This window comes from Leptomonas pyrrhocoris, assembly GCF_001293395.1.
Source record: "Leptomonas pyrrhocoris isolate H10 chromosome Unknown, whole genome shotgun sequence".
Lineage (NCBI taxonomy): Eukaryota > Euglenozoa > Kinetoplastea > Trypanosomatida > Trypanosomatidae > Leptomonas > Leptomonas pyrrhocoris.
The window spans coordinates 457138-480997 of NW_015438365.1; the positions used below are offsets into that span (position 1 = coordinate 457138).

At 57.6% G+C, this 23860-nt stretch overlaps 7 protein-coding genes across 9 annotated transcripts; all 7 read right to left on the reverse strand.

Annotated features, from left to right (window-relative positions):
* Nucleotides 1-1160: 1160 nt before the first annotated feature.
* ABB37_05070 (hypothetical protein) lies at nt 1161-1749 on the reverse strand (the record flags this gene model as incomplete). Its single annotated transcript, XM_015802978.1, has 1 exon — nt 1161-1749. Exon 1 carries the CDS (start codon nt 1662-1664, stop codon nt 1161-1163), a length of 504 nt encoding a protein of 167 aa, XP_015658494.1. The 5' UTR covers nt 1665-1749.
* Nucleotides 1750-2223: 474 nt separating this feature from the next.
* On the reverse strand, nt 2224-6205 carry ABB37_05071 (hypothetical protein; the record flags this gene model as incomplete). The annotated part of the gene is made up of 1 exon (XM_015802979.1): nt 2224-6205. Exon 1 carries the CDS (start codon nt 5443-5445, stop codon nt 2224-2226), a length of 3222 nt encoding a protein of 1073 aa, XP_015658495.1. The 5' UTR covers nt 5446-6205.
* A 549-nt stretch (nt 6206-6754) lies between these two features.
* ABB37_05072 (hypothetical protein) lies at nt 6755-10589 on the reverse strand (the record flags this gene model as incomplete). Its single annotated transcript, XM_015802980.1, has 1 exon — nt 6755-10589. Exon 1 carries the CDS (start codon nt 10244-10246, stop codon nt 6755-6757), a length of 3492 nt encoding a protein of 1163 aa, XP_015658496.1. The 5' UTR covers nt 10247-10589.
* A 442-nt stretch (nt 10590-11031) lies between these two features.
* Nucleotides 11032-12658, reverse strand: ABB37_05073 (putative mitochondrial hypothetical protein; the record flags this gene model as incomplete). 2 transcript variants are annotated; one of them, XM_015802982.1, is made up of 1 exon in its annotated part: nt 11032-12658. In XM_015802982.1, the coding sequence occupies exon 1, from the start codon at nt 12562-12564 to the stop codon at nt 11032-11034; it is 1533 nt and encodes a 510-aa protein (XP_015658498.1). In that variant the 5' UTR covers nt 12565-12658. The 2 variants fall into 2 exon arrangements, with proteins under 2 accessions (XP_015658498.1, XP_015658497.1); XM_015802981.1 differs by having other exon boundaries at nt 11032-12633.
* Nucleotides 12659-13346: 688 nt separating this feature from the next.
* Nucleotides 13347-17932, reverse strand: ABB37_05074 (hypothetical protein; the record flags this gene model as incomplete). Its single annotated transcript, XM_015802983.1, has 1 exon — nt 13347-17932. The coding sequence occupies exon 1, from the start codon at nt 17613-17615 to the stop codon at nt 13347-13349; it is 4269 nt and encodes a 1422-aa protein (XP_015658499.1). The 5' UTR covers nt 17616-17932.
* A 685-nt stretch (nt 17933-18617) lies between these two features.
* Nucleotides 18618-21630, reverse strand: ABB37_05075 (hypothetical protein; the record flags this gene model as incomplete). Of its 2 annotated transcripts, none has more annotated exons than XM_015802985.1 (1): nt 18618-21630. In XM_015802985.1, the coding sequence occupies exon 1, from the start codon at nt 21486-21488 to the stop codon at nt 18618-18620; it is 2871 nt and encodes a 956-aa protein (XP_015658501.1). In that variant the 5' UTR covers nt 21489-21630. The 2 variants fall into 2 exon arrangements, with proteins under 2 accessions (XP_015658501.1, XP_015658500.1); XM_015802984.1 differs by having other exon boundaries at nt 18618-21565.
* Nucleotides 21631-22286: 656 nt separating this feature from the next.
* On the reverse strand, nt 22287-22908 carry ABB37_05076 (hypothetical protein; the record flags this gene model as incomplete). Its single annotated transcript, XM_015802986.1, has 1 exon — nt 22287-22908. The coding sequence occupies exon 1, from the start codon at nt 22782-22784 to the stop codon at nt 22287-22289; it is 498 nt and encodes a 165-aa protein (XP_015658502.1). The 5' UTR covers nt 22785-22908.
* Between the last annotated feature and the right edge of the window lie 952 nt (nt 22909-23860).

Below are 23860 nucleotides of genomic sequence, written 5' to 3' on the forward strand. Positions count from 1 at the left end.
GCGCACCATAACTCGATCAGCAAGAAGGTGTACTTTTCCCTTTTATCAAGTTCTCCTCCTCTGCGGGTAGGCTCTCTTTCTTTTTATCTTGTGTGCTGCAACGGCTCTTCGCAGAACCGATCAGAACAGAGCTGAACTCTGCTGTCAATCGCTCACGCAAAAGAACGGAAAAAGACGCTGAAAAAATCGCTTAGCGTACAGTCAGAACAGCGGAAAAACAAGAAAAAGAAGCCACTGTGTAAATAAATAAATGTACATATATATATATATATATATATATATGAGTACAAAAAAGAAGATACGAGCCAACGAGGTTGAACGCGTAGCTTACGAGGAGAGGCGTGTAAGATGATTGAAAAAAAAGGACAGCACAGAAGTGAATCAATTGGGTACGTTGTGCGTGTGTGTGTTGGAAGCATCAACGACAACTCAGACTCAAGAATGAAAAAAAAAAAACAAGAAGGAAATACACTGTCAGAGTGCGTGCAGTTCTCTATAAGTTCATCACATGTTTCCCAACGCTTGTGTACGTTTGACGCGCGCTGGCTGCGATTAAAATATATATACGAAGAAAGAACTACGCCGCTTCTTCTCGCAAACAACAATTTTAGATAATAATATTAACAGTAATATGAAAAGTGCGAGCGCTGGGAGCTTGGAGTTTATGCAGCGTCGAGAGTACTCATAGACGTGAAGGAGAAGGGTGGCGAAAAGGGTGAAGAGGAGAAAAGAAGATATTTTTTTATTTAGGAAATGAGCGCTTTTCACCTAATACCAGACAACGAAACGGAGCCGTAGTGTCGTCGTTTTACGTGCTTGCTACGCGAAAGGACAAACAAAGAAAACATTCAGGAATCCCACCTTTTCAGGTGACTTCCTTTTCCGAAGAGGGCAAAAGACACGAACTTCTGCGCATTAAAACAAAGCGTCTAACTTGGGCGAACTCGAGCATTGACGTGAGTTGCCGCTATTCGCCAGTACGAGACGCTACGGAATTTCATGTCGTTACACATAGTATTCTTTTTCTTGATTCTTATTGCTCTGGAGAAGGGGAAAAAACGTAGTTTACATCAAACGGGCAGAAGAGACGTACTTTTCACTCCGCTATACTACTCCTTTTCGTATTCCGAATCAGCTTCTCGTGATGGTTGGAAAGGCATCTACTCCTTCGCCGACCACATATTTCGCGTGAGAAGCAGCGAGGCCAGCACCTCCTTGAACTTCTCCAACGACACGTGCCCAGCGGCATCACCTGCCCGGGTAATGGCAGCTTCCTGCTCTTCGCTTAGTGTGTTGACGGCACCGTTGCCGCCCCGCTCGGTGCCAGACGACCCGGTGGAAAGGTTGCGGCAGGTGTTGCGCAGTTGCTGCACCGTGATCCACTTCTGCGACGTCACATCAATCATCTCGAACATCGTCTCTAGATCTTTCTCGGTAAAGAGCGACGAGGAGACCTTTTCACTGCGAATCCGGTGCACTTCATCCGCCAGGAAGACGCGCGGGTTTTCTGGTTTGTGGTAAAGCACGAGCTGTAACAGGTGTGCGAAGAGTTCGTTGAGTTTGTGGTCGTGAATGTACTGCCGCGTCCGCTGCGGGGAGTCTACGGTGGCGGCGTCGGCAGGTGGGGAGGCTGTGACCGCGTCTGGATCTGCAACCGCGAACATAATGTTTGTGTGGTTCGATGTGCTTGTGTGGATGTGTAATTGACAGCAAAAAAAGAGTTCGGCTCAGCTTCTCGTTTTCGCCACCTGTTGCCGTCGTTGTGTACATGAGGCAATGACGCAGAGCGACGAATGGAGGGGGGGGGGAGGTAAAAAGTCGGCGCAGGGAAAGGGAAAGGGAAAAGAAAAGAATGATGTGAATGGAGTACTTTAGAAAGGCCTCAAAGCTGTGTGGCTAGCCTATAGCTCAGCGTGGCATGAGTATTTGTGGAAATATCCGTAGAAGTTCTCAAGCGTACCCTAACAAAGCCAGTTGCTCGGCTTGGACGATGCGTCTGTCAGAGATTGGACCTTCATGAAGCTGAAAGAGGATCTATACAGTTTCTTTGCTCTTCCTCCACACACACACACACACACCCAGACACACACGCGCATACATTGCAATAATACGAAACAGTGTTCTTTGTGTCAGGCTTTTAGCCAGCTTTTTCTTTGGCGCTTTTGCGTTGCTTGACTGCACTTCAAAATGTGATGTGCCGTATCTTCGCTGGGGATATAGTTTCTAGTGGTAGCGCTCTATCCGCCGACAGAGAGAGTCCGCCTTCAACTTGTTAAGGCGCGCCTGCAGCTCAAGCTCTTCACGGATGACTTGCGTGCACTCCGTGCGCAAAGACGGAGCAGCAGGTGGGGGATCGGTCAAGTTGTACTTGAGACCTACCGAGGTGGCATTGAAGATCGGGTACACAACAGTGGAGAGCAGCGAGCGAACTGAAGCACTGCGCGAAGCTGTCGAAGACGCGTTGCGGTCCGCCGCCGCCGACCCAGCGCGGCGTAACGTCGTGCCGCTGCTGGAGGACAGCGCTGACTCGGCCAACAGCGAGGCGTCGCGCTCCGCGGAGACGGAGGACATGAGCCCATCCCATGCCCCAGGCGACCGCGAGCTCCACGCGGACGTGATGCGCCCTGTCTGCGACCGCTCTCGCGACGGGCAATGCGGGCGACGAGTGTGCGGGCTGTCACGGTGCACCCGCACCCCGGCTACGAGCGCCGCGTGCCAGTCTGGCTGATTCGGTTCGAGGTAACGCGGTTGTTGCTGCTGCTGAAGAAAGGACGAAGAACGCAGACTTGGCGACTCGGTCTTCCTCCTCGCCTCTGGAGAGTTGCCAGGCGATGGAGCTCGCGGACGCTGGCAAGTCGGTACGGGTGACGACAGTAAATCGCTGCTCGGCGTTGCCGGGTGTGTGTAATTGGAAGGTGTGGGAACGGCGGTGCGCACTTGGTGGTCGAGAGACGGCGCGTCGGTAGCTGGGGAGACGGGTGCGATGGGGGAGGCGGAGCCGCTGTCTTGCACCGCGCCATGCATCATCGCCTGGGACACAAGCTGCGTCAAAAGAGGTCGCAGAGTCGGTGCCTTTTGGACCTGACGTAGAGAAGGCAGCGGTGGCAGGGCGCTGCCGCGGTTGGCGACCGGATCGCTGTACTGTCGCTGTTGCGCATCGCTGCGAACCGCCTTCGCGGGCACGATGTACGCATTTGCGTGTGATGTGGGAGAAGGTCCTTTTGTGGGCGGTGTCCGGGAAGCGGCTGCCATCTCCTGCGGCGTCGCAGGCTGGGTCGCAGGAGCGTTTTTCGACACGGGCTCCTCCGCGTCACGTGGCACCCGAAACTGCGTAAGCGGCGGCGGCGATGCAAATGTCTGTGCCGAAGATGGCACCGTCCTGCCCACCCTTGCATCCCTTTGAAACGGCATTTCAGTCGCCGTCGCGTTGCTCACCGGATGTGCTGGAGGAACCGTTTCACCCTTCTTGTCTGCCAACGGCTTCCCACGACTGTCTCGATCCGCGAAATTCGCTTTCGCACCGTTTCCCTCAGCCACCAAACGCTCCTGACGCGTTAGCGGGACGTTCTTCTCTGATAGTCCTTTTGCGGGGCTTTCGCCATTTAGCGCCCAGGTAGGTTTTCTGTCTGAAGGTGTCTGTGTAGCAGTTAGAGGTGCTGTCGGCTGCTGGGTGGCGGGCGCCGACGGCCGCGTATTTGATGGCTCGCTTGAGCCTTTCGATGTCAAAGCCGTGTTGTGTGGTTGCGTATTCCCACCAGCGCATTTTTTCTTCGCATCAGCTTTGTCTTGAGTTTTATCTCCGTCGCCCTCATGGTGGGCCACAGATGAGAGGGTAGCTGTGCCCGGGGCAACCGCAGACGTGGGCGAGAAGTTTGCCTCTCTGCGTTCAAGTTGTGTTCCAGTTGACGGATGCATCTGTTTTGCATCAATTCTGTGACTCACTCCCTTCTCCTGGGGATAATGCCTGGCTGTCATTGCTTGACGAAACGGTTCAGGCAGCGCAGCGTATGGTGGCGCTTCGGTCGACAACGGAGCTGCACGTTTGCCATCGATATCCTCGCCGTTGCTGGAAGATACCAGAGAACCGCTGAGTGAGGTTGCCTTCTCGTAGGGCTCCTGCGCCACTTCTACCGCCACTTCTGACGACATGTTTGGGGGGGACGCATTCGTCTGCGAAGTCGATGAGGAATCTACTCCTGACGTCAACGGTGGTGTGGACAATTTTTGCAGCAAAGCGGTGTGCACCGTAAACTGCTTTGTCACCTCCGCCCTTGCACCCCTCTTCTTCTCAAGGGCCAAGGCACTGTTGTTGGGCCCTGACCCTGCTGGTGCTACTGCAGACAACTCCGGTGGAGGTGTCCCCACAGACCAGTCCATCTGTGCTGCCTCGCCGTCCTCGTACATCCCTTCCAATTGTGACTCCTCGTCGGACGTGTGCGAGTCCGGCTGCATGGGAGCCGCGCGTACCGGGCGAGAGGGAGGACTGTCACGCCAGGAGAACACCCCAAACGATCTCTCCGCAAACGGTTCCTCGGAGAACGTCGCCGTGGAGGCAGCGGACATGATGGAGGGCACCGGGCGGGAGGAGAGACGCGTGCCCGCCATCGCAGGACGCGCCACGTTGGCCGCGCCAGGCGACGCCGCGGCAGCCATCATCACCACCGCCGCGGGGGGAGGAGAGGCGGGGACGCTTGACGTGCCGGAAGGGGCGGGGGAGGCCGGCGGCCGCACGCCTGTCGCAACGGCGGCTCGCGTGCGCGGCATGGGCACGACGGCGCTGCCCCCCTCCGCCCCACCACCATCACGACCGCGCCGACCCGGCCCGTCCGCAACGTACTCCACCGTTGCACGGAATGCAGGAGGGGCCACCGGCGAGTCCTCCAGAGCTACGTGCAGGGGAGAACGAAAGGCCTCAGCGCTTTCGTCGTCGCTCGTTGGGGTAGACAGGACAGACGAAAACGGGGAGACGGAGAACTTGCTGTGTTGAACGAACACCTGTGGCTGCTGCCGTGCCCGCTCCACCTCGTTGTCAGCGTCTCCGCCTCGCTCCTCGGCCAGCGAAGAGCTGCTGGAAACGGCGGCCGTAGCACCGTCATCATCCGCAGCAGCGGCCGCGATGTCGCTCTGGGGTTTTCGCTCCGCGTTCACGATTCTACGGCGCTGACGCAGGGCGGCCAGACGCATCTCCCACGACGGCCGCGGCGGCGGCGACTCGGGTGTCGCATTTAGCTGCGACGCGGCGGAAAGGGGTGGGTTAGCGGCCGTGACACGAGTACCGTCTGGGGCCCCGTGTTGTGGCATGTCTGGCGTTGCGCTGGGAATCGTAGAAGAAGAAGTAGTGGTGGATGGACCTCTTTCATATCCCTGTTGCTTAACATTCGGCGCACCTTCGCAGCTTTCGGGGTGTAGGGGAGGTTTTGGAGAGGGAGGCTTCGCATTCAGCATCTTCAGTGCCGTGGTCTTGGCCGTTAAGTGAGTGTGGACGGACTTGGCTGCACCGCTGAAGGCACGTCTATTGGGTATAATGAAGTAAGAAAGAGCAAACAGGAAAAAGAAAATGTGAGAAACAGAGGCGCTCGCGTGGAGGAGAAGAAACGGAAAAACTATATGCAAAAGCAACTCTGTGTGCGTCAATTGTGGTGGTACGTCAATGATGAAGGAAACAAAAAATCATTTCCAAAAAAAAGAGAACAGCTTTCTACAAGGAACGATGCTTGGTGCTGCATAAAAGAGTGTTTTCGTACAAACAAAAAGGAGAGAACACTGCGAAAACGCGAAGAGACTCTGGTGCACGATACGCAGAGGTAAACAAAAATTGGAGGAAACAAAAGCAAGGAATCCAGCAAAGCATCGCGCTAATGAATAGAGAGGAAAGGATCTTCTTTTACAACGAAGAGGAGTACAAAATAAAAAAGAAAGGCTATGTTGGTGTAGCGGTGAGTTGGTGAAGACTCGCGCGCGTGTGTGTGCACCTCTGTCGACAACAATTCAATGAGACCTTTCGTGTGAGAACTACTCGCAAACTTCATTGTCTTGGAACTTCTTTTCCTGTTTCACAAGGAGGAAAAGAGAAGGCAAAACGAGAAAAACAGAGAGATAGAGAGAAGAAGTTGACAAATGTGCACACACACACACACACAAGCGGGTGACCACAGCCGTCATAAAGCTCGTTTAGATATTCCGTGGCTTCTTCCCATCTTCGCCCTTGCAATATGAGAAGAAAAGAAAAAGAGAAAGAGAGAGGGCGGGGGTGGGGGGGGGGGCGGCGAAAGACGCGGCAGTGAGTGAGGTTGGTGACGTTTGCAACACGTACTTCCACACCGGCAGGGCCGTGAAACAGTGCCAGATACATCAGAGATCTTATGATGGTGCAGCTGCAAGATGACGAGGCACGGCGTAGATAATCAATGGGAGTGATGCTTCGTTGTTGTTGTTATCTTTGGGTTGATTTTCCAAATATTGCCTCTCGGTGCACAAACGGGAGTTACTGTGGCTCGTTGCAACAAAACAAGCTCGTGCTCTGTGTTGTGGCATCGACCGCAGCGGCGACGAAGAGCAGCATGAAAAGAAAAACCAAGAAGGGCGTTCAAGTATTTCCAGAACAATAACAAAAGATATAAATTTCTTTTTTCATACTGTACATTGAGTCAAAGCCAAAAAAAAAGGCAAGAACATAAAGGGGTGGAAAGAAAAGCACACGAGGCAACACCGCTCGGTGGTTTTTTTTTAGCCTCTTTTTTTACTTTCCTGCTTCTCAGCAAAGCGAGTGGTACACCACCATGCCAGAGTTCGTCACTTGGGTGAAACGGGCAGCGGAAGCGGATGTCGGAGGGGGCGCCTGTGCGGTGCCGGACGAGTTCGACACCTTGTAGGGGACCGGTTTAGACGGCACTCTGTACGCCTGCGAGGGCCCCACCAAATGCAGCTCTGGTGCCAACACAAGCCCCGGTGTGCTAGACACCGTGATGCCCTTCATCTTGAACTGCGCCTGGCTTGCCAAATACATCACGTACGACGCCTCTCCGGTGCACACCAGGGCCCGCAGAAAGCGCCACCGCAGCCGCGCCTTTCGGCTCCGTGTCTCGACGCTGTCGTCGTCGGTGCGAAAGCGGTCAAGTGCGTTGTGCATCAACAACTGAGAGACGTTGCGGGCAACTTCGTTGTGGCCACCGTCGCTCACAACCGGACAGCCAACCGAGCTGCAGCGCTCGCGTCCGCTACGGCGCTTGGGCACCATACTGAAACGCTCAAAGCTCACCCGGGAGGCAATGGACTGGCACACGATAGGCGCAAGCGCATTTGGTGGCCGTGCCGCCGCGACAGCAGCTGGCGCGTGGGACGCCGCTGAAGGTGCACCGGCCTTGGAGCCTCTTCTTTTGGAGCCTGCTGCACCGACGTCAGATGCGGCCTTGGATTTCTTCGACCTGGACGCGTCCGTTGACATGCTCTGCTTCCTCTTGAGCTTCTTCGTCTTGACACGTTCGTCCGGCATGGTGGAGGCGTCGTAGCTCAAACGTGTTAACTGCGCCACATCTTCGGCTACAAAAGGCTCCAGGTGGCGCTCCTCGAAGAAGTCCTGAACGCGGCGCTTCGGGGCCTCTTGGTTCTCCACCGCCGCGGCAGCCGCCTCCATCGCCAGTTGGTCCTCAAAGGCTTGTATGGTCGAGCGCTTCTTCTTCGTCGACTTACCGCCGCGCGCCAGGGTTGTCACGGACTCGCACATGTACAACGACTCCATGAGGGAGTCTGAATCGTCGAGGCTGACGTCGGACTGCATGGAGTTGCGGGAGGCCCGGGCGGCACTGCTGCCGCCCGCGGAAGTCGGCCGCCCGCTGCGCGCGTTGGCGGCCCGGCGCAGCCGCCGCAGCTTGCGATCTTCCGACAGCGCGTCCCGCAGCTTCTCCGAGAGCCAACGCCGCTGATAGCTGTAGTAGTTCTTGGACCACTTGTACACGTCGTGTGAGGACTGCAGCACCGCGACGGGTATGTTGGCGTAGGGCAGCAGACTCTCTGTGTGCACCGCGTTCTCAGCGGTGTACTGGAGGGCAAAGCGGTGGGCGTTGCGCTGAGTGCGGGCGCTGGGCAGCGTCGGCAAGAGTGAGGTGCGCTGCAGCTGGGCGCCGCCGTCTTCGAGGTTGCCGAGGTTCTGCCCAAGCTCCTCGTCACTAGCGCTGTTGCGGAACGTCTGCGAGAAGGCGTCGATCTCTGCGTCCTCCATGCTCACGTAGCTCGGCCTGCCGGCATCGCCGAACCTCTTCTGCGCACCAGCTGCACCGCCACCAGCTCCTCCTGTGCTGTCTTGAAAGAGTTCGCTGAAGAACTCCGCGTCGGTTGTCGGTGTAAAGGCATTGCTGTTGCACTCGTCGTTCATCTCCTCGCCGTCGATAGGCCCGCTGGTGATGCTGTTACGCGTTCCGCGCAGGGCGCGGTAGGACGATTTCTGGACCAGCCCGGTTATCTGCCCGTTCTGCTTCGTCGCGGCCAGCGCGTCCACGCGGGTCAGCTTCGGCTTGAAGGCGAGCATTGAGTAGTCCCGCTGCTCCACCAGCCCCCCATGGAGTACAATGTACTGGATCGGCCGCAGCTTACCGTTCCTGAGAGGCGCATCGCGCACCGCAACCAGCACAAACTTCCGCGTAAACTCAGGCACGTCTTGGAAGTTAATGATGCGACGATAGCGGTCCCCGCCGGGGTAGAGCGCATCCGCATCGCCGCTTCTTCTACCAGCACCCGCGGTGCCACCGCTGACTAAGCTGACATCGGCGTCCTCCCCCCACGTCACGCCCTGTGAAGAGGACGAACTTAAGTTGCGGCGAGGGAGGCGCTGCCCAAACACGCCGGCAACGCTGTTGTTCGGAGCCATCGCACGAGCCAGCCCCGAGATGTTCAGCACGCCGCTTTCGCTTCGGTTGGCCCGGGTAAAGGAGGAGGAGCGGTTCGCCTGCGGAGATAAAGGGTTGACGCCGCCGTTGCCACGCGAAGTGTTTCGCTCCTCCTTGCGACGCTCGGCGGCGTTGTACATCTTCACCTCGGCGAGGAGCTTGCGCGGAAACTTGCACAGCACGAGCGACCAGGACATCTCGCGTAAGTTCAGCACCAAGAATCCTAGCTTGTTCGTCGGGGGCGGGGGCAGCGCTGGTAGGGGTGGGGCAGTCTTCTTCTGCGTTCCCGGCGCTGCGGCCGCGGCAGGCTTGGGCGATGACGAAAGCGGGAACGGGAACATCCATTCCTGCAATACGGAGTCGTAGAAGCCGCCGCCGGAGGTGATGAGTAGGTGGAGAAAACGCTCCCACAGCGTCCCGATGCGGAAGGGCAACGGGCTCTCCGGCGCCGTCGGCGTCTCCACCCGCCGCCACGCAAAGGACTGCGGTTGGAAGAGGTAGACGTAGGGGACAGCCACGTAGTCTGACTTCATGACGTCTCTCTCCTCTAAGCCGAGCACCACCACGCAGTTGCTGGGCTCGTGATACGCGCCGGCGACCAGCTGCAGGTGCTGCGGGTCCACCGCGGGCGGCGGCGGCACGCCGCTCCATACACGATTGCGGATGTCGAACAAGTGACCGAGGTAGCTGTTCTGCTCGCGATGGTGCACACCACCCACAACGAAGAGGCTGTCCGATGAGGGGACATGGACCATGCAGTGAAGGAAGACGCCACCAGGACCCTGCGTCTGCTCGTAGCTGATCTTCTCCCACCTGCTTGTTACGATATCGTAGGCAAACAGATCGTCGAACACCTCCAGCTGTCGGTGCCCGCCAAAGACGTAGATCTTACTTTCGATGAGGACGGCGGCGTGGTTGGCGCGCCCGCGTGGCACCACACCGACACCGCGTATTTCATGCCAGGACAGGTTTCGCTTCTCATGACAGAAGACGTGGTTGCTGTACTGCCCTTTCGTATTCACGCCACCAAACACGTACACACCCTGCTGGTAGCAAACGGCCGTGTGACCCATCTTGGGCAGTGCGCCGTGGTGCTCCGGTAGCACCGTGCCCTGCATGCCGCTCACAAGACGTATGGGAGTCGCACGGGTCGCGCGTTTGCGCTTGCCAGATGCAGCCTTGCTCTCGTCCACAAACTTTACACCGTCGGCGGCGGCGTCTGCTTTCGGGGACGGTGTCGTGGAGAAGCTAGAGACGGGCTGCAGCGAATCCCGTCTCGGTGAGAAGGGCGACGAGTCGGAGTCTGCGATGGAGGTTAACGTCGTCCTTCGGGATGAAAGAAAACCCGAAGCTTCACTTTTCATAGCTATTGAATCCCTGGGGGTCATCGCTGCGTGGTTTGGCGTGGAAGACGGGAACGAAGAGTAGCTGCTGATCGATGCGCGCGGGGAGTTGGGCGATTTGACCAAGCCTTCGTAGAGGCGAAGCCCCGAGAGAGCGCTCTCGCTGCCATCCCCGGGCATTTTGCGCGTCGAGAGGCTTTTGGGGGTGTTGTTGTGGGGCGAAGAAGGTGTACAGGACTATCTGGTTGCCGCACTGGAGCGAACAACAACAGTGACAAAGCAAAAAAAAAACGCAGTCGACCACCACTGCGTTGTTCCACTAGAAAGGAAAAAAAACACGTTCGTTTGCTTCCAGGGCCTTCTCTGCAAGAAAAGGGAAAGGGGAAAAAAGAAAAGGAATGTTTACATACAGCAAAGAAGAGCGGGCAAAGGGGAATGAAGGAGGAGAAGACATTTAAGAAAAGAGAAAAAAAAAAGGTCTTTCGGAAGACCACAAGGATGCAACACGGCAAAAGCACAGAACCTGCAAACCGCTTCCCTCCTTCGCACCGACACAAAGCGAATCGCCTCACAAAACCCAAATTCTCTAGACTATGCTGGGGCCTTGTAAACGATGAACCTCTCCCTTGTTCGCTCTTTTTAGAAACTGGCAGTTTAAGTTAGTAGTGTGACCAACGCGTTGTAAGTCCGCAACGGTGCGGAGAAGAGCAAGAAAGAAAAAAAACAGCGCCACCTCCACGCATCGCACCTTTGTCGTGAACGGAGGGGATGTGTCGCCAAAGCCTCATTTTTATCCTGCACGCTGGCTACGATGGTGGAGTCGTGTCAAACCACAGGCAGCACTTCAGCATGAAGGTAAACGGTAGGACTGGACTTTCGGCCACCTCGCGCGCTCGCACGTCCTCCACCGACAACGGCATCTTCTGCTCCGTGGCCTTGGTGCTAAACGCCTCCACTCCTTCGTTCAATGCTCGTATCAGCTCTTCCATGAACAGCTGCGACCCTGTAGCGAGAAAAGGAGGAGAAGCAGCACCGGCGGACTTGGGGCCCATGTCCGCCACGCGCTTCCGCAAGGCTTGTCGGACAGACTCACTGTGGTCTAGCGCGTGCTGTAACTCCGTGTGGATCCCCACCACGTAGCGCATCTTCGACTGCGACATTTGAAGCTCGTAGCGGGCCATCCGAACTTCTTCACGCGTAAGCGGCGTGCCGAGGTCTTTCATTCGTTCCGTCAACGCTGCCAGCTGCGCCTCCACGCCGTCCTTCTCAGCAGGTGCTGTGGCCGACGTTGCTGCCGCAGGCGGTATCTCGCCACGAACCACGAGATTGCTATGTCGCAGCACGTTCAAACGCCTACCACTTGAACTGCCGGTGTTGCTGCTGTTTCTTCTTTCTCTTTCTTCCACATTGTGTGTCATCGAGCTCGTCGAGGTCACGCCCTCCGTTGCTTGCAAGTCTTCCGGTGCTATCTTCAACGCTCTCGCAACCTCCAAGACGATCTTCGCAATCGCGGCCTTCTGCGCTTTCCACCGAGTCCCTTCCTTTTCCAGATACGTCTCCAGTATGCGCATCTGCTCCGCTTCGTGGACGGCGGCACGGTTGCCGGCAGCGCTCAGCGAGCCCTGCGCCTCTCCATCCGGCACGTCCGTCTCAAAGGCGGACTCCAACACGGTGACGCAGAGGCACCGTGGATCACGCCAGAACGGTAACGCCTGCGCCCCCTTGTGCACAGAAACACCGCTACCCTGCGACGTCAGTGCGCTGTTGCCGGCAGGGGAGAGGGTAACTCGTTGCAAGACAGCCTCACGTGTCTTTTCCACTGCCTCTTCTACATCATCCGGGGAGGGAGGGGGAACTCCCTCTGCGGAGTTTGTCTGCGCATCGCTGTTCTCGTCGTTGTCGCCACGGCTGCCCGTAACGGTAGGTACCTCACCCATACGGTTATACCCACTAGAAGCACTCGAAGGAGAGGCACACGTCGTTTCCTGAGCTGCGACCACCCGCTGCACTGTGCTCGCGAGCACGCTTGCGAGGTCCGCCGCACAGGCCGCATCGCCACTCGCAAGAGCCACTGTCAGCTCACGGTGGAGTCGAAGCGCGGACGGGTGGTGCTGGAAGACGTGCGAAAGCAGCTCCATCGGGTGCTGAGGAAGCTGGCGTGGGCCGCCAGAAACGCGTGGAGGGCTGGCACTGGTGGATGAAACCGGGCAAGTGGGTGTGGTCGCATTGCCGCCTCCGGTGGTAGCGTTGCCACGTACCACTTCTCGGGTTGCCGTCGCCATGTACGACTGTCGTACAGCCCTTTGCAGCCGGCATCGGCAAGAAAGAAGGCGGAGCATCGCGCAGTAAGCAGGCAAATAGGATCTCGAAAGCCAAGCCAGAAAATGTCTTGACAAGTCAAGGTCGGCTGCGATGCCGCCGGTAATGGAAGCCTCAATTGGCAGAAAGGGGAAAAAATGAAAGGCGGAGGAAAAAGCGCAAAGGAGCAGCACAAGAAACGCTTCATGTAACGATGGGCAACTCGAACTAACGGAAGGACTACATGCTGTTTACAACCTGCGAGCATGACCGTTTTGCGAGGGCCATTCGCTTGACGAAGCAACACGTGTCGAAAGTACAGCGTGCTGCTGAATCACTTCACACCCTATGAGCGGGTACGTTTGCAGGCCAACGCACGTCGTTTCTTTCTTCTCTACGAGAGAAGCCCACTTCACCTAACTTGTGTGCTCCCTCCCTCTCATCTATGATTGCATTGCTGAGCTTACACGAAACAGACAGCATACGCCAGAATAGCAGCGGCAAAGTGAAGAGCAACGAGGAATGCAGATGATTCAATAACCCGTTCACAAATAGAGAAGAAAGAAGACGTCTAAGATGTGTGTCTAGTAGAGAGAACAAACAAAAAATGGACTCGTTTTGAGTTGCGCGTGCGATGCGTAAGCGACAACGGTCGCTACCGCGCGTCACGTAAAAAGGAAAAACGCACTTCAGCAACAACAACAGGAAAAAAAAGTATGAAGCTGATGGCTGCGCCCAAGACAGCCGTCGTTGTCCCGAGTGAAGAGAAAAAGAAAGAACCGGCACTCGAACGTGAAGAGGAAAAGCGGTTGTTTAAGGTGCATCACACGACAAGAGACTTCAAGAAACGCTCCGCCAGAGATGGATCGAGCTCGACGCGGCGTCTAAAGTGATGGTCGCTCGCCATACGACCGCGCAGAATCTTTAAGCGGGTCTCGCGGTCGCGCTCGTCGCGCAGCTCCGCTTCGTGTGCCTTGGCTTTCATCCCTTTGCGATACAGCTCCTTGCAGCGATCCACCTCTTTCCGGCGCGCTTGGTGCTCCGTGTCATCCGAGGCAACGTCCTGCTGCTCCGACTCCCCCACACTCTGCTCCCCGTCGCTCGTGTCCCCCCGTTTCGTTTTAACCCGGTAAAAGGCGTCATAGTCGTTCACCTCCGGCTGGAAGGTGCAGCCGCGCAGCTCATCACGCTCTTTGCGAGCTTCCAGCTTCTCCTTCGACACGTAGCCGTGCATCCACAGCCGTTTCGACATGAGGGTTTGCTCCTTCGTGGTCAGCACACGGCCGCGCAGCAGCTTGTCCTCGTAGCCCTTCGGGTCCTCGCGACGCATCTTATCTAACTCGCCGCGTGCCTCCTGCTCCAACTCGGCCAACGTCTGTGGCGCTTTCTTCTCTCGGGGGTGCATCTGGGCGTGCTGCAATTGCAGCTGCGCGACGAGCCGAGCAATGAGCAGCTCCTCCACCTCCCGCTGGCGGCGCTCCTCCACGCTCTGCTTCATGCGCTCTTCCTTTCGGTTTACCCCCGCCAACGCCCCGCCGTAGAGGCGATCGCACATGGCGAGGCGCTGCGCCTTGCTAAGGGTGCGTCGGGTCGCTGAGCCGGGACGATTGGATGCTTTACTCACACCAGTGGCGTTGGGGCTTGCAGCGCCGGCCGCCGCAGCAGCACCGGCATTCATGGTGGATTCATGCGGCGTGCTGTGTCGACTGTTGCTCGCGTTCACGGTGGACTGCCCGGTTTGCGAGCGGCGACCTGAGGTGTTTTGGTACAATCGCAAAAATACCCCATTCGGGTTCGTCAGCATCTCCTCTTGCCTCCGCAGCCGCTCCTCTCTGCGGACGATGTCCTCCTCGAGGGAGCCAGACACGATGCGGTCGCGAATGCGCTCGAGGCGGTTGAGTTGGAACACCTTCTCGCGCCGCTCATCGCGGTCGCGGCGGTTGTTGAGGTGGTACAAACGCTGAAAGGGACTGCGCATCATCGCGCGCTCTCGCACTTTATCTTCCTCAACAATCTGCTGACCAAGCGCGTCCAGCTTCCACTCTACCTCTTCCAGTATCTCCTCTTCGGAGCGGGCGGAGGCCGGGCGGCTGTGCGAGGTGCGCAGCGCGCTGGTGTTATGCGACGCACTTTTGTCGTTTGGCCGACGAGCACTGCCTGCCCGACGACCCCGCAGCGGTGAGAGAACCGCGCTGCTGCCGCCTCTTTGCACCGGTTGCAGGCGCTCTAAATTAGGGCTGACACCCAACGCGGCCCGTCCAAAGGAGCTGCGGTGCGCCCATAGCGGACTTCGTGGCGGGGAGGGGGCGAAGGCGCCGCCGCGACTGCGCGAGCGCCAAGACCCACCATTCTGCCGCTTCCGCGGCGCGTCGGAGAAGTAGTAGTCCGGGTCGTCTCTCTCCTCCGTGAGTTGGCGCCACGACCCGTAAAGTCGGCCGTCTTCTGCGCGGCCCACGGAGCTTCGTCGTCGCTCGGAGGAGGCGCGGGACGCGCTGCGAGGACGAGGGGGGTCGTACCGGTGACGAACGCCGCCGACGTGGGTCGCATTGCGCTCGCTTCCATGGGAGGAGGCGTCGTGCGGCGGTGCGTAGTCGCCGCTGCGCTGGCGAGGACGCTGCCTGGCCACGCCGTAGGCTCGCTGGCGTTCGTGCCATCCACCGCCGCTCCTGCCGTACCAGTCGTCTTCTTCCACCGAGTGGACGGAAGAGGAGGGCGATCGAGAGCCACCGACACGACGCGGCACCGCCTCCTCCCCGCCAGACCCGTACCCGTCGTGCCGCCGTCCACTGCGGCTGTGACGGCGGGCGGCGGAGTGCGCACGAAACCGTTCCGGCTCCGACACCGCCTCGGCGGCCAGCGCATCGTCCTCGTCGTAAAACGATAATCGATGGAAGGATGACGATGCAAGCGGGGAACTCCGTCGAACGCTTCCCGGAGGCGAGCGTCGGCTGCTCCCCGCATGACGCGAGGACACACCGCCAACACGAACCAGAAAGGCATCGTCATCGCCCTCGCTGCTCTCGTCACGGTACCTTGACCAGTCGGGGTAGTCCAGTTGGTAGGTGGTCTGCATGGCGGAGCGGCGCTGCACCGTTTCCCCGTCGTGGTGGCCACGGGACGACGATCGGGGCGAGTTGCGGCGGCGGCGCTCGGAGCCACGTGCGTAGTTCTCCGTGTCCCGTAGACACTCCTCTACAAGCGCGCCGCCGTCCATCGCACGCAGCGAGAGGCGGTGCGTTGACCCGCGTCTTTGCGCACGAGTCGGTGTAGTGAAAGATGGCGTTTCCCGATCACCACGGCGACGCCGCCAGGTGTTTCTGTCCTCGTCAAGATCGTTGCGCCTTTCTCGAGGGTGCGATGGTTGCGAAGAATGCCTCGACTGTGTGCGGTCCCGCGCCCCTGCGGAAGCGCTCGTGGGTCTGTAGCGCTCGCCTTCATCGCGTGGACGCGCTTCCCGGCGCTTCTCACGAGAAATGTCGCGGGACGACGGCCGCTCTTTGCAGTGGCGAAGTTCCGCGGTCGACTTCCTCGCTTTGCCGCGCTCCCTCACGTCGTTGCCGGTGCGTTCTTCGCTGCCACTCCCGTCAGTCTCACTCCCGTCGTCCTTCGCGGGACTCAGGCGAAAGCCACGCCGCTGCCGCTGGCTCTCCTCCCCCGCAGCATCCACCCTCTTCCCCTCACCATCGAGGCTGGAACTACTGGAACGGTTGCGGCTGTGAGAAGCGGAGGCGGCATGAGCAGCTTCAGGCTTGTCAGATGCGTCATCCTCCTCCTCCACACCGTCAACGGGACGGGAGCCGTTGCGGTGCCGCTGTTTCTTTTCGTCCTTGCCTATCTTTTTCTCCACGGGGCGCTCAAGCTCGTCCTCGGCGAAGCGCACGTTCGTTTCACCTCCTCCGCCCCTGCTCGAAAAAGGAGGCTTCTTTGGCGCCCGCGTTGCGTTGCCGCCGTTGCGGCTGCCAGCAACTCGTGTGTGCAGCGGAGTTGCCTTCCTCAGGGTACCACTCTTCACCTTCGCATCCTTCGCACCGCCTTTTCCTTCTTCCGTTGTCGCTGGGGTTGCTGTGGAAGCCTTGGATGGCTTTGATGTACCGTTTGTGCGTTCCTTGCCACCCTTGGTGCCGTGTCCATCCGCTTCTCCAACTTCCTCTTTTGCGATCTTGCCCGACTTGCCAGTGCTTGTGGCCCCTGAGGTCATGGGAGGCGCCTTCTGGGAGGTCTCTTTTGTGCTCTTCTTCGTCCCTGCGGGTTCTGCCTTCACCTTCTCCATTACATCCTCCGTTCTCGATTGCGTATCATCGTCCTCCTCCACCGCAATGTCCAGTGATCCCTCCGTGGTGAGGTCGGCCGTCTTGCCTTCTTCACCGTCGTCGTCGTTGTCCTCTTTGACCTCCTCTACTTGTGCTGCTTTCCGTGGTGTGGATTCCTTCACGGCAGATCCAGGCTCTACGGTGAAGCGAATCGAGCCAGGCGTCTCCGCCTCGTCGCCGTCCGTTAAGTGCAGCGAGTTGGCGGACGCCGTCGACGGGGCTCGCGACAGTTTCGACGCTTCCTCCACCACGGCTGGTGTTGCCGCCGCTGCTGCTGGTGCCGCGGGAGGAGTCTCAACGGGTGTTTTGCTGTTAGCCCGCTTTGGTGTGCCTCGGTGCTGCGGTGGAGGGGGAGGCGGAGGACGGGGAGTGGGGGTGCCGGTACGCGAGCGCGGGCCAGCGGCCGTCTCGGCAAACGTGGCCGTATCCGGCAACGACGCCTTCGATGACTTGTCAGAGTGGACGGAGGAGGGACGCGATGCCTGCGCCGAGGCGGCCGCCGTCGTCGTCGTTGCCGGAGCAGCTGAGGTGGACGCTTGCTCCGACTTTCTCTCGGAGGCCGCCGTGGTGTGGGCCTTCTCGCTCTTGTTGTCGTGCGTCGTGGCGGCGGACGACTTGAGACCGCTCTTCTTTTTCTCAGGAGAGGAGTGGTGACTTCTGGATTGTGTCAAGCTGCGGTTGGCCTCCTCGACGCCTTTTTTGATGCTGTGGCCCGCCTTCTCAATCCCGCCCTTCACTCCTTTCCCCGCCTTCCCAATGCTCTCTTTCAATTTGGCGAACATGACGATAGTCGGTGGGCGTGCTTTTGACTCGGGAGTGGTGGGTGCGGCACCGCAAAAAGGAGGGAGCGCTGCAGGGAATAAATAATCACCGTCCTAGCCCTCGAAATGAAAGGAGGCACGCGTTCGTCGTACGATGATCTAATAGAACAAAAACCGTTCTAGAGTGCACGGTAAACACGGAATGTGAAGAGGACCAAACCCGCACTACAACGCCAATGGGGTTAACGCGTGCCAACGCAGCTCTACGGAAAAGAGAGATGAGCAGTATACACGGCTTCCAAGCCTCCAGCATCTATCCTTCAAAAAGGAGACAACTCTGAGCAACCAAAAATGTTTCAGAGGAAAAAAAAACCACGTGAATGAACGAGGATGGGTGTGCGATGGCGTTGATCGCGTTCATGTTTAGAGGAAGACACAAACATGAGTGGCATCGTTTTCCACGCCTTTACGAAACCGACAAAAAAAAAGAATGGAACAGTGCGCCGGTGCACCGAAGTCACAGACCTTTCCAGTTCACTTATGCGACTCAAAGGATTACCGCGAGCAGCGGCAAGCCAGCAGTAACACATCACGGACTGCGTGACAGCAGTTGTAAAACAGTTAGTAATAAGTCTGAGCGAGTGGTCTGCTTTAATTGTATTCTATATTTTTTATTCTTATCAGGAAGGGTATCTCGTTGTTTGCTGTTTATGGGGTAAGAATTCCTTCGTCTTTCTGCTACAAAGTTAAACGCGTTATTCCCACACCCACACACCAGAAGGGGAAAAAAAAACTGCTGCGTGCTCTTCTCTCTCGAGCGTGTGCAAAACCGGAAAAGAGAAGAGAGAGAAAATAAACCGACAACGGTTACTATTTATTCGTTTCAGTTACGTTAGAAAATTAGTGTACACGGGTGTACCGCACCAACCACCACAAGACCCATCGCCGCCTCGCGAGTAAACGACGCAGCGCCGTTGGAAGAAACGCACACAATGCGTACGCTTTCACAGCCTATTACATCATCTATGAGCGATCTTCTCTGCTCTGGCCGCCACCGCCGCCAGACTTCTCCATCGCCTTCTGCCGCTGCAACCGCTCACGCTTGCCAAGCCGTTTCTTCTGCTTCGACTTGTCCTTCTTCCTCTGTCCTTTTTTGGGAGACCCCTCCTTCGTCTCGCCAGACGCGTCGGCGTCCGTCGTGTCACCGTCCTTCGCGGACTTTTTCGCAGCAGCAGCAGCCGACGCCGTCAGCGCGCGCTCCTTCTTCGCGACCTTCTTCAGCCGCTGAAGCTCCGCCTTATCCTCGTCATCCATGGCCGAGTGCGGCAAGTTGACGACGTTCTCCGGGGCACGAGGGGCCTTGGAGTAGTCGTAGGAGACGCCCAACGCGGCAAGGACAGCTTGCTGCGCGGCAGAGGGGCCAACGGTAGAGTTGGCCGGCGACAATGTGGACGATGAGGTTGTTGTGGCGGAAGCAGCGGCGGGTGTAGTGACCTCCTTGACGAGTACGGGTGCCGGTGTGTCCGAGGACCGCATCACGGGTGTCATACGGCGCAGTTCAAAGCTGTACACGTAGTGCCCCGCGACGTGCTTCGCACGAACGGCAGCCGCGGCATTCTCCGCCGTGCGCATTGGGTTGCCCGCCGACGAGGCCGCCTGCACGGCGGTGAAGACCTCGTCGCCGCCCTCGGCACGCGCCACGTGGGCTGCACCTTTCGTTAGCGCTGCAAGGCGCCGCACCCCAGTGCCCAGTGCGTACTCCCACACCGTGACGAGGTACACGAGTAGGTTCGCCTTGGCCAGAACAGCCGGGCACACCCTCTGCAAACACTTCTTGAGCAGCTCCGTCATGCTGGGCAGCTGAGTCGAGCGCACCGCAACGCCGGCCGACGTAGCTGCGCGTCCCTCGCCCGTGACGTCGCTGCTGCTGATGAAGCTTTGTGCGAGGGTGGCGAGCGACACAACGCTCGTGCGGCCGCCGCGGACCGCCCAGGCGTTGGCCGCCACCGATGCCACGAGGTGATCGCCAACGTGCAAGTCGCCCGCCGACGTCGCCGCACCGCGCAGAGGCGAGGCGGCTGTTGCACTGTGCAACGGAGTGGCTAAGGCAGCAGCGCCGCCGCCCACCGTATCCTTACCCCCCATCGCACCACCAGACGCGACAGAGAGTAGCTCCTTCTTTGCAAGACCGTGCAGCGGGAAGGTGAAGGTGCGCGTCGCCTTCTGCCCCAGAAGCCACATCACTGCGGAAAGACTCGGCAGCATGAGTGCCGTCTCGGAAAGCGGGCGGGAGTCGAGGAAGGTCTGCTGAAGCGCCGGGGGCTTCTCCAGGTTGCAGCCGACCACGTACCGTAGCGTGGCGTAGACGGCGTTGGACAGATAGGTCAGCGCGCGGTTCGTCTCCTCCTCGCCGGGAGGCCGTGCCTCGGCATCGGCGTAGTGGACAGAGTCGAGAATAGAGTGCAGGAACGCGCAGTTCAAGACAAACCCGCCTTTGTCGGATGAACGAGTGTCGACCGAGGTGCTCAGGAGAACGCGGCCCGTCTCGGCCTCGCTGGCCGAAACAATTTTGTACTTTTGCTTGCAGTACGCCTGCCAGCACGAGGCGGTGTCTACCTTCGTCGCACCACGCACCAGGGACGGCACGTTGACCGTGTTGCCCATGACAATGACGAATAGGAAGACCATGTCTACGGAGCTGGTGTAGGTGATGGTGGACACCGTCAGTTCCCCCTCGGTGGGAATCGGGTCTGACGCCAGCGCCGCCGCAGCAACAGCAGTAACGCCGTTCTCGGCATGCTGCCCAGAAGTCTCACTAATAGGCACCGTCTTCATGCGAACCTGTTTATCCTCCTTTTGATTTCTACGATCATCGGCCACTGTAACAGTCTTCTTTGGCGTCTTCTCCTCCGGCTCGTCATCGTCGCTGCTGTCGGTGAGCTCCACACGCACGCCGGTGGCCACCATCGGTCCATCCTGCTTGCGGCGACGCACAACGTCCACCTCCGCCGGTCGTGGCACGACAGCAGTGTCCTTCACGGAGAGCTCCACTTCTTCCCCTTCTTCCTCCTCCTTTCCAGCATTCAGCCCTTGCTTCGCGTGGACCTCGCTGTTCCTGTTTGACGCCCCAGTATTGGAAGCCGGGGGCGCCAGTTTCGCCTTCGCGGCGTTGCGCTCCGCAGCCTCCTTTACCTTCGCTGCCGCCACCGCCGCCGCCTCGCGCTCGTTCTCGGCGTAGAACGCATCCGTGCATGTCGCGATGAAAGCGAGCACGCGATCCAAGCGGAGAATGGAGGGCTCGTACAGCACGTCCTGCAGTTGCGTGGCGATGGACACTTGCTGCGGTGCGGGGCCGCAGAGGGCCCCGCACAGCACATCCGAGTCCTCCGAGACAAACAGGAAGTTGGGCAGAACTGTCGCCCCAGCTGCAAGGGAGGCGGTGAGCAGCGACCGCTGCAGGTCGAGCAGCTTGTAGTCCGCCTCGCCCGCCACCCCGCGGCCGCTGGTAAGGATGTGCGGGCTCGCCACTGGCCGCTGCGTGCTGCTACGGTGGCGGTTGTTGTGGGTGCGGTACACCTCCGCGAGTTGGCTGCACAGCTTCTGTATTTGGACATCAAGGTCGCCGATGCGAACCACCGTGTGGCGCTGCGCCCGCGCCGTGCCGCTGCGATCACGCTGCGAGTCCAAGGCAAAAATGACGGCGTGCCGTGCGAGAATGTGGTGCGGGTGCAAGAAGGCAAGAAGGTTCTCGAGGCCAAGCGTCTGGGCGGCGTTCGTGGCATCAACGAGGACAAAGTCGAAGACGAGCGGGTCGGCGGAGTCGCCTTTGGGTAAGCGGCACAGCGCCCCCGGCGAGGAGCGGGCGATGTACTTGACGAAGTCGGGAACGCCCATCTGCTGAAAGAGAGCGACTACCCTACGTAAACAAATCAAGCCAGGAAAAAAAAAGGTCCACCGCGTACGACAGAAGCTGGTGGTGTCCAAGCGAAAGACGAAGAGGACCGGAAAAGGGGATGACGCCAGTTGAAACCATACCTACGCAAATCGCCGAAGTGAAGACGGATTCCGCCGAGGAGGAAGAGCGTTTTGACTCAGAAGAAGAAAAAAACGGAGGAAGCAGTGTTTGAAGAGCTGAAGAATTCCGTTCGGCGTTCGCAAACACTATCGATCTTGACGAGTAGCGGTAGCACATACGCTATCCTGTTATTCAAATATCATCTTGCTGTGCACAACTTCAGGCCATTGTGTTGTCCCCTTCATGGCGTTTTTCTTTCGCGAACGAAGTCAGTGGATTGCACTTCACTTTCTTTGTTTTCTTCGCTTCCGGCTGTACGTGTGAACGATAAAACACCAAATGTAGGATGCATGGTTGAACGCGCCGCCACGGTGGGTGTTGGGCGGCTCCCTCGCTCTGTGATAGTGGTGGAAACCACAGCGGTGGCAATATTGATAAAACAAGGAAATATATGTGTAGCAAGGAGAGTATAAAATCAGCTTTGGAAGCTGCTGCATAAGTTCAAAACAAAAACAAAACTCCAAGGCACCAAACAGCCCATATGACGTCAGCAATGCCGTGACCGCTTCTACACACCCACCGAAGGACGTCACTGCAGTACAAGCCACCCCTTGACGCACACACGTGTCTGCTCACAGAGAGCGATATATAGACAGAAACGCTGCCACGTCATCTTCTTATCCAGAGCCCCCGGCCTCGCGCACCGTCTCCAACTCCGCCTCCATCTGCTTCATCTTGAGCTCGTGCATGTTACGCAATTTCTGCAGCTCCGCCGTCTTGCCTGACTTCTCCAAAAGCGCCTGCACGTCGGCCCAGCGTTTCAGCACATCTTTTACCTGTGTCTCCGCATCCGCCATGTCATCGGCGAAGTACGTGGTGCCCACGCTCTCCGAGGCATCCTTGATCAGCTCACGCGCCTCGCCAAATGAATCCATTAGATCGTTCAGCTGCGTGCTGCGATCGTCACCGGAGGCGCCCGCAACGCCGGATGTGGTGTTTTCAAAACGTTTCGTCGCGCAGAGAGTAAGTGGGGCAGCAACCGCAGTGGCAGCGATGGGGTTAGCAGCGACGGTTGTCGTCGCGGACCGCCGCAGTACCGCCGCAAAGGCACGCCGAGGAACGCTGCGGAGAAGCGACTCTTTCTCGAACGAACGAACGGCGGAGCGGGCAAACATGATGATGCTAATAAACCCACAAAAGTAGGTTTTAAATAGGCGGGGGGGGGGGTCGCACCCTTTTCGGAAACCAAACGATGTACCGTACAAAGCGAATCTGGGAAACGCCTGTTAAAACGAAAGCTGTGAAAACAAACATACGTTTTGGAAGAGAAGAAGAAAGCATAAAGCAGGGGCGGTGCATTGCAGGTGGAGGTTCTTTGGTGGTTCTCTGCGCAACGAAAAAGCTGTTCAACGCACGGATTCACTTCGAACGGCGTAGGTGTGGGCCAGCGCGGTTGCACTCGGCGAAATTAAAAACTGAATGTCCGCACATCTCGCGAGAACACTCACGAATGGGACTACCATGAAGACACCTAAGACACCGCTGTTTACAGCTGTTTGCTAACTTGATACAAAAGGCAAGTTAGCGCGCGAGAGCATACCGCATCGTTTGTTTCTTCATTTCAATTGCTAGATTCCGTACCAGCCAAAATCTCGCTGCGCATGCTCATCTCTTCGGCAGTTCGTTGTGTGTTCCACCACCCACCACGTCTTCCTTTTTTTTTCCACCCCATACGTGACAGTGCGATTCTTGTGAATTAGGAAGCACGGAATTGGCAAGGACACACAGATAATAACAGTAACGAAGAAGAAAGGAAAAACAAAAAAGAAACGCAGCACAACACGTCGGTGTAAACGATCCTCTTCGGACTTTGTCAGAATTTGCACAATAAAAAGAGGAGAGAAAAAAAAAGAAAGAGGAAAACAGCAAAGCGAATGTAAATAAATAAATAAATAAATAAATATATATATATATATATATATATATATATATAGTGAACACAATTGTACATGAAAAGAAAACGAAAACGCATTCACACGCAGAAAGCAACCCGCACAGCCAACAGCGTGGGAATCATCCACGTCACGTCAAGACCACAAAAGACCATCGCCTTTTCTGTCGTTATCGCTGCTGTTTCGATAAGCAAAAATAAAAATAAAAAAGGTGGCCACCGAGAAGACTTCTTTTTTCTCTCTTTCTGCCTTTAATGATCTACGTGACACCATTTAGCCAACGATACCCACCACCCACG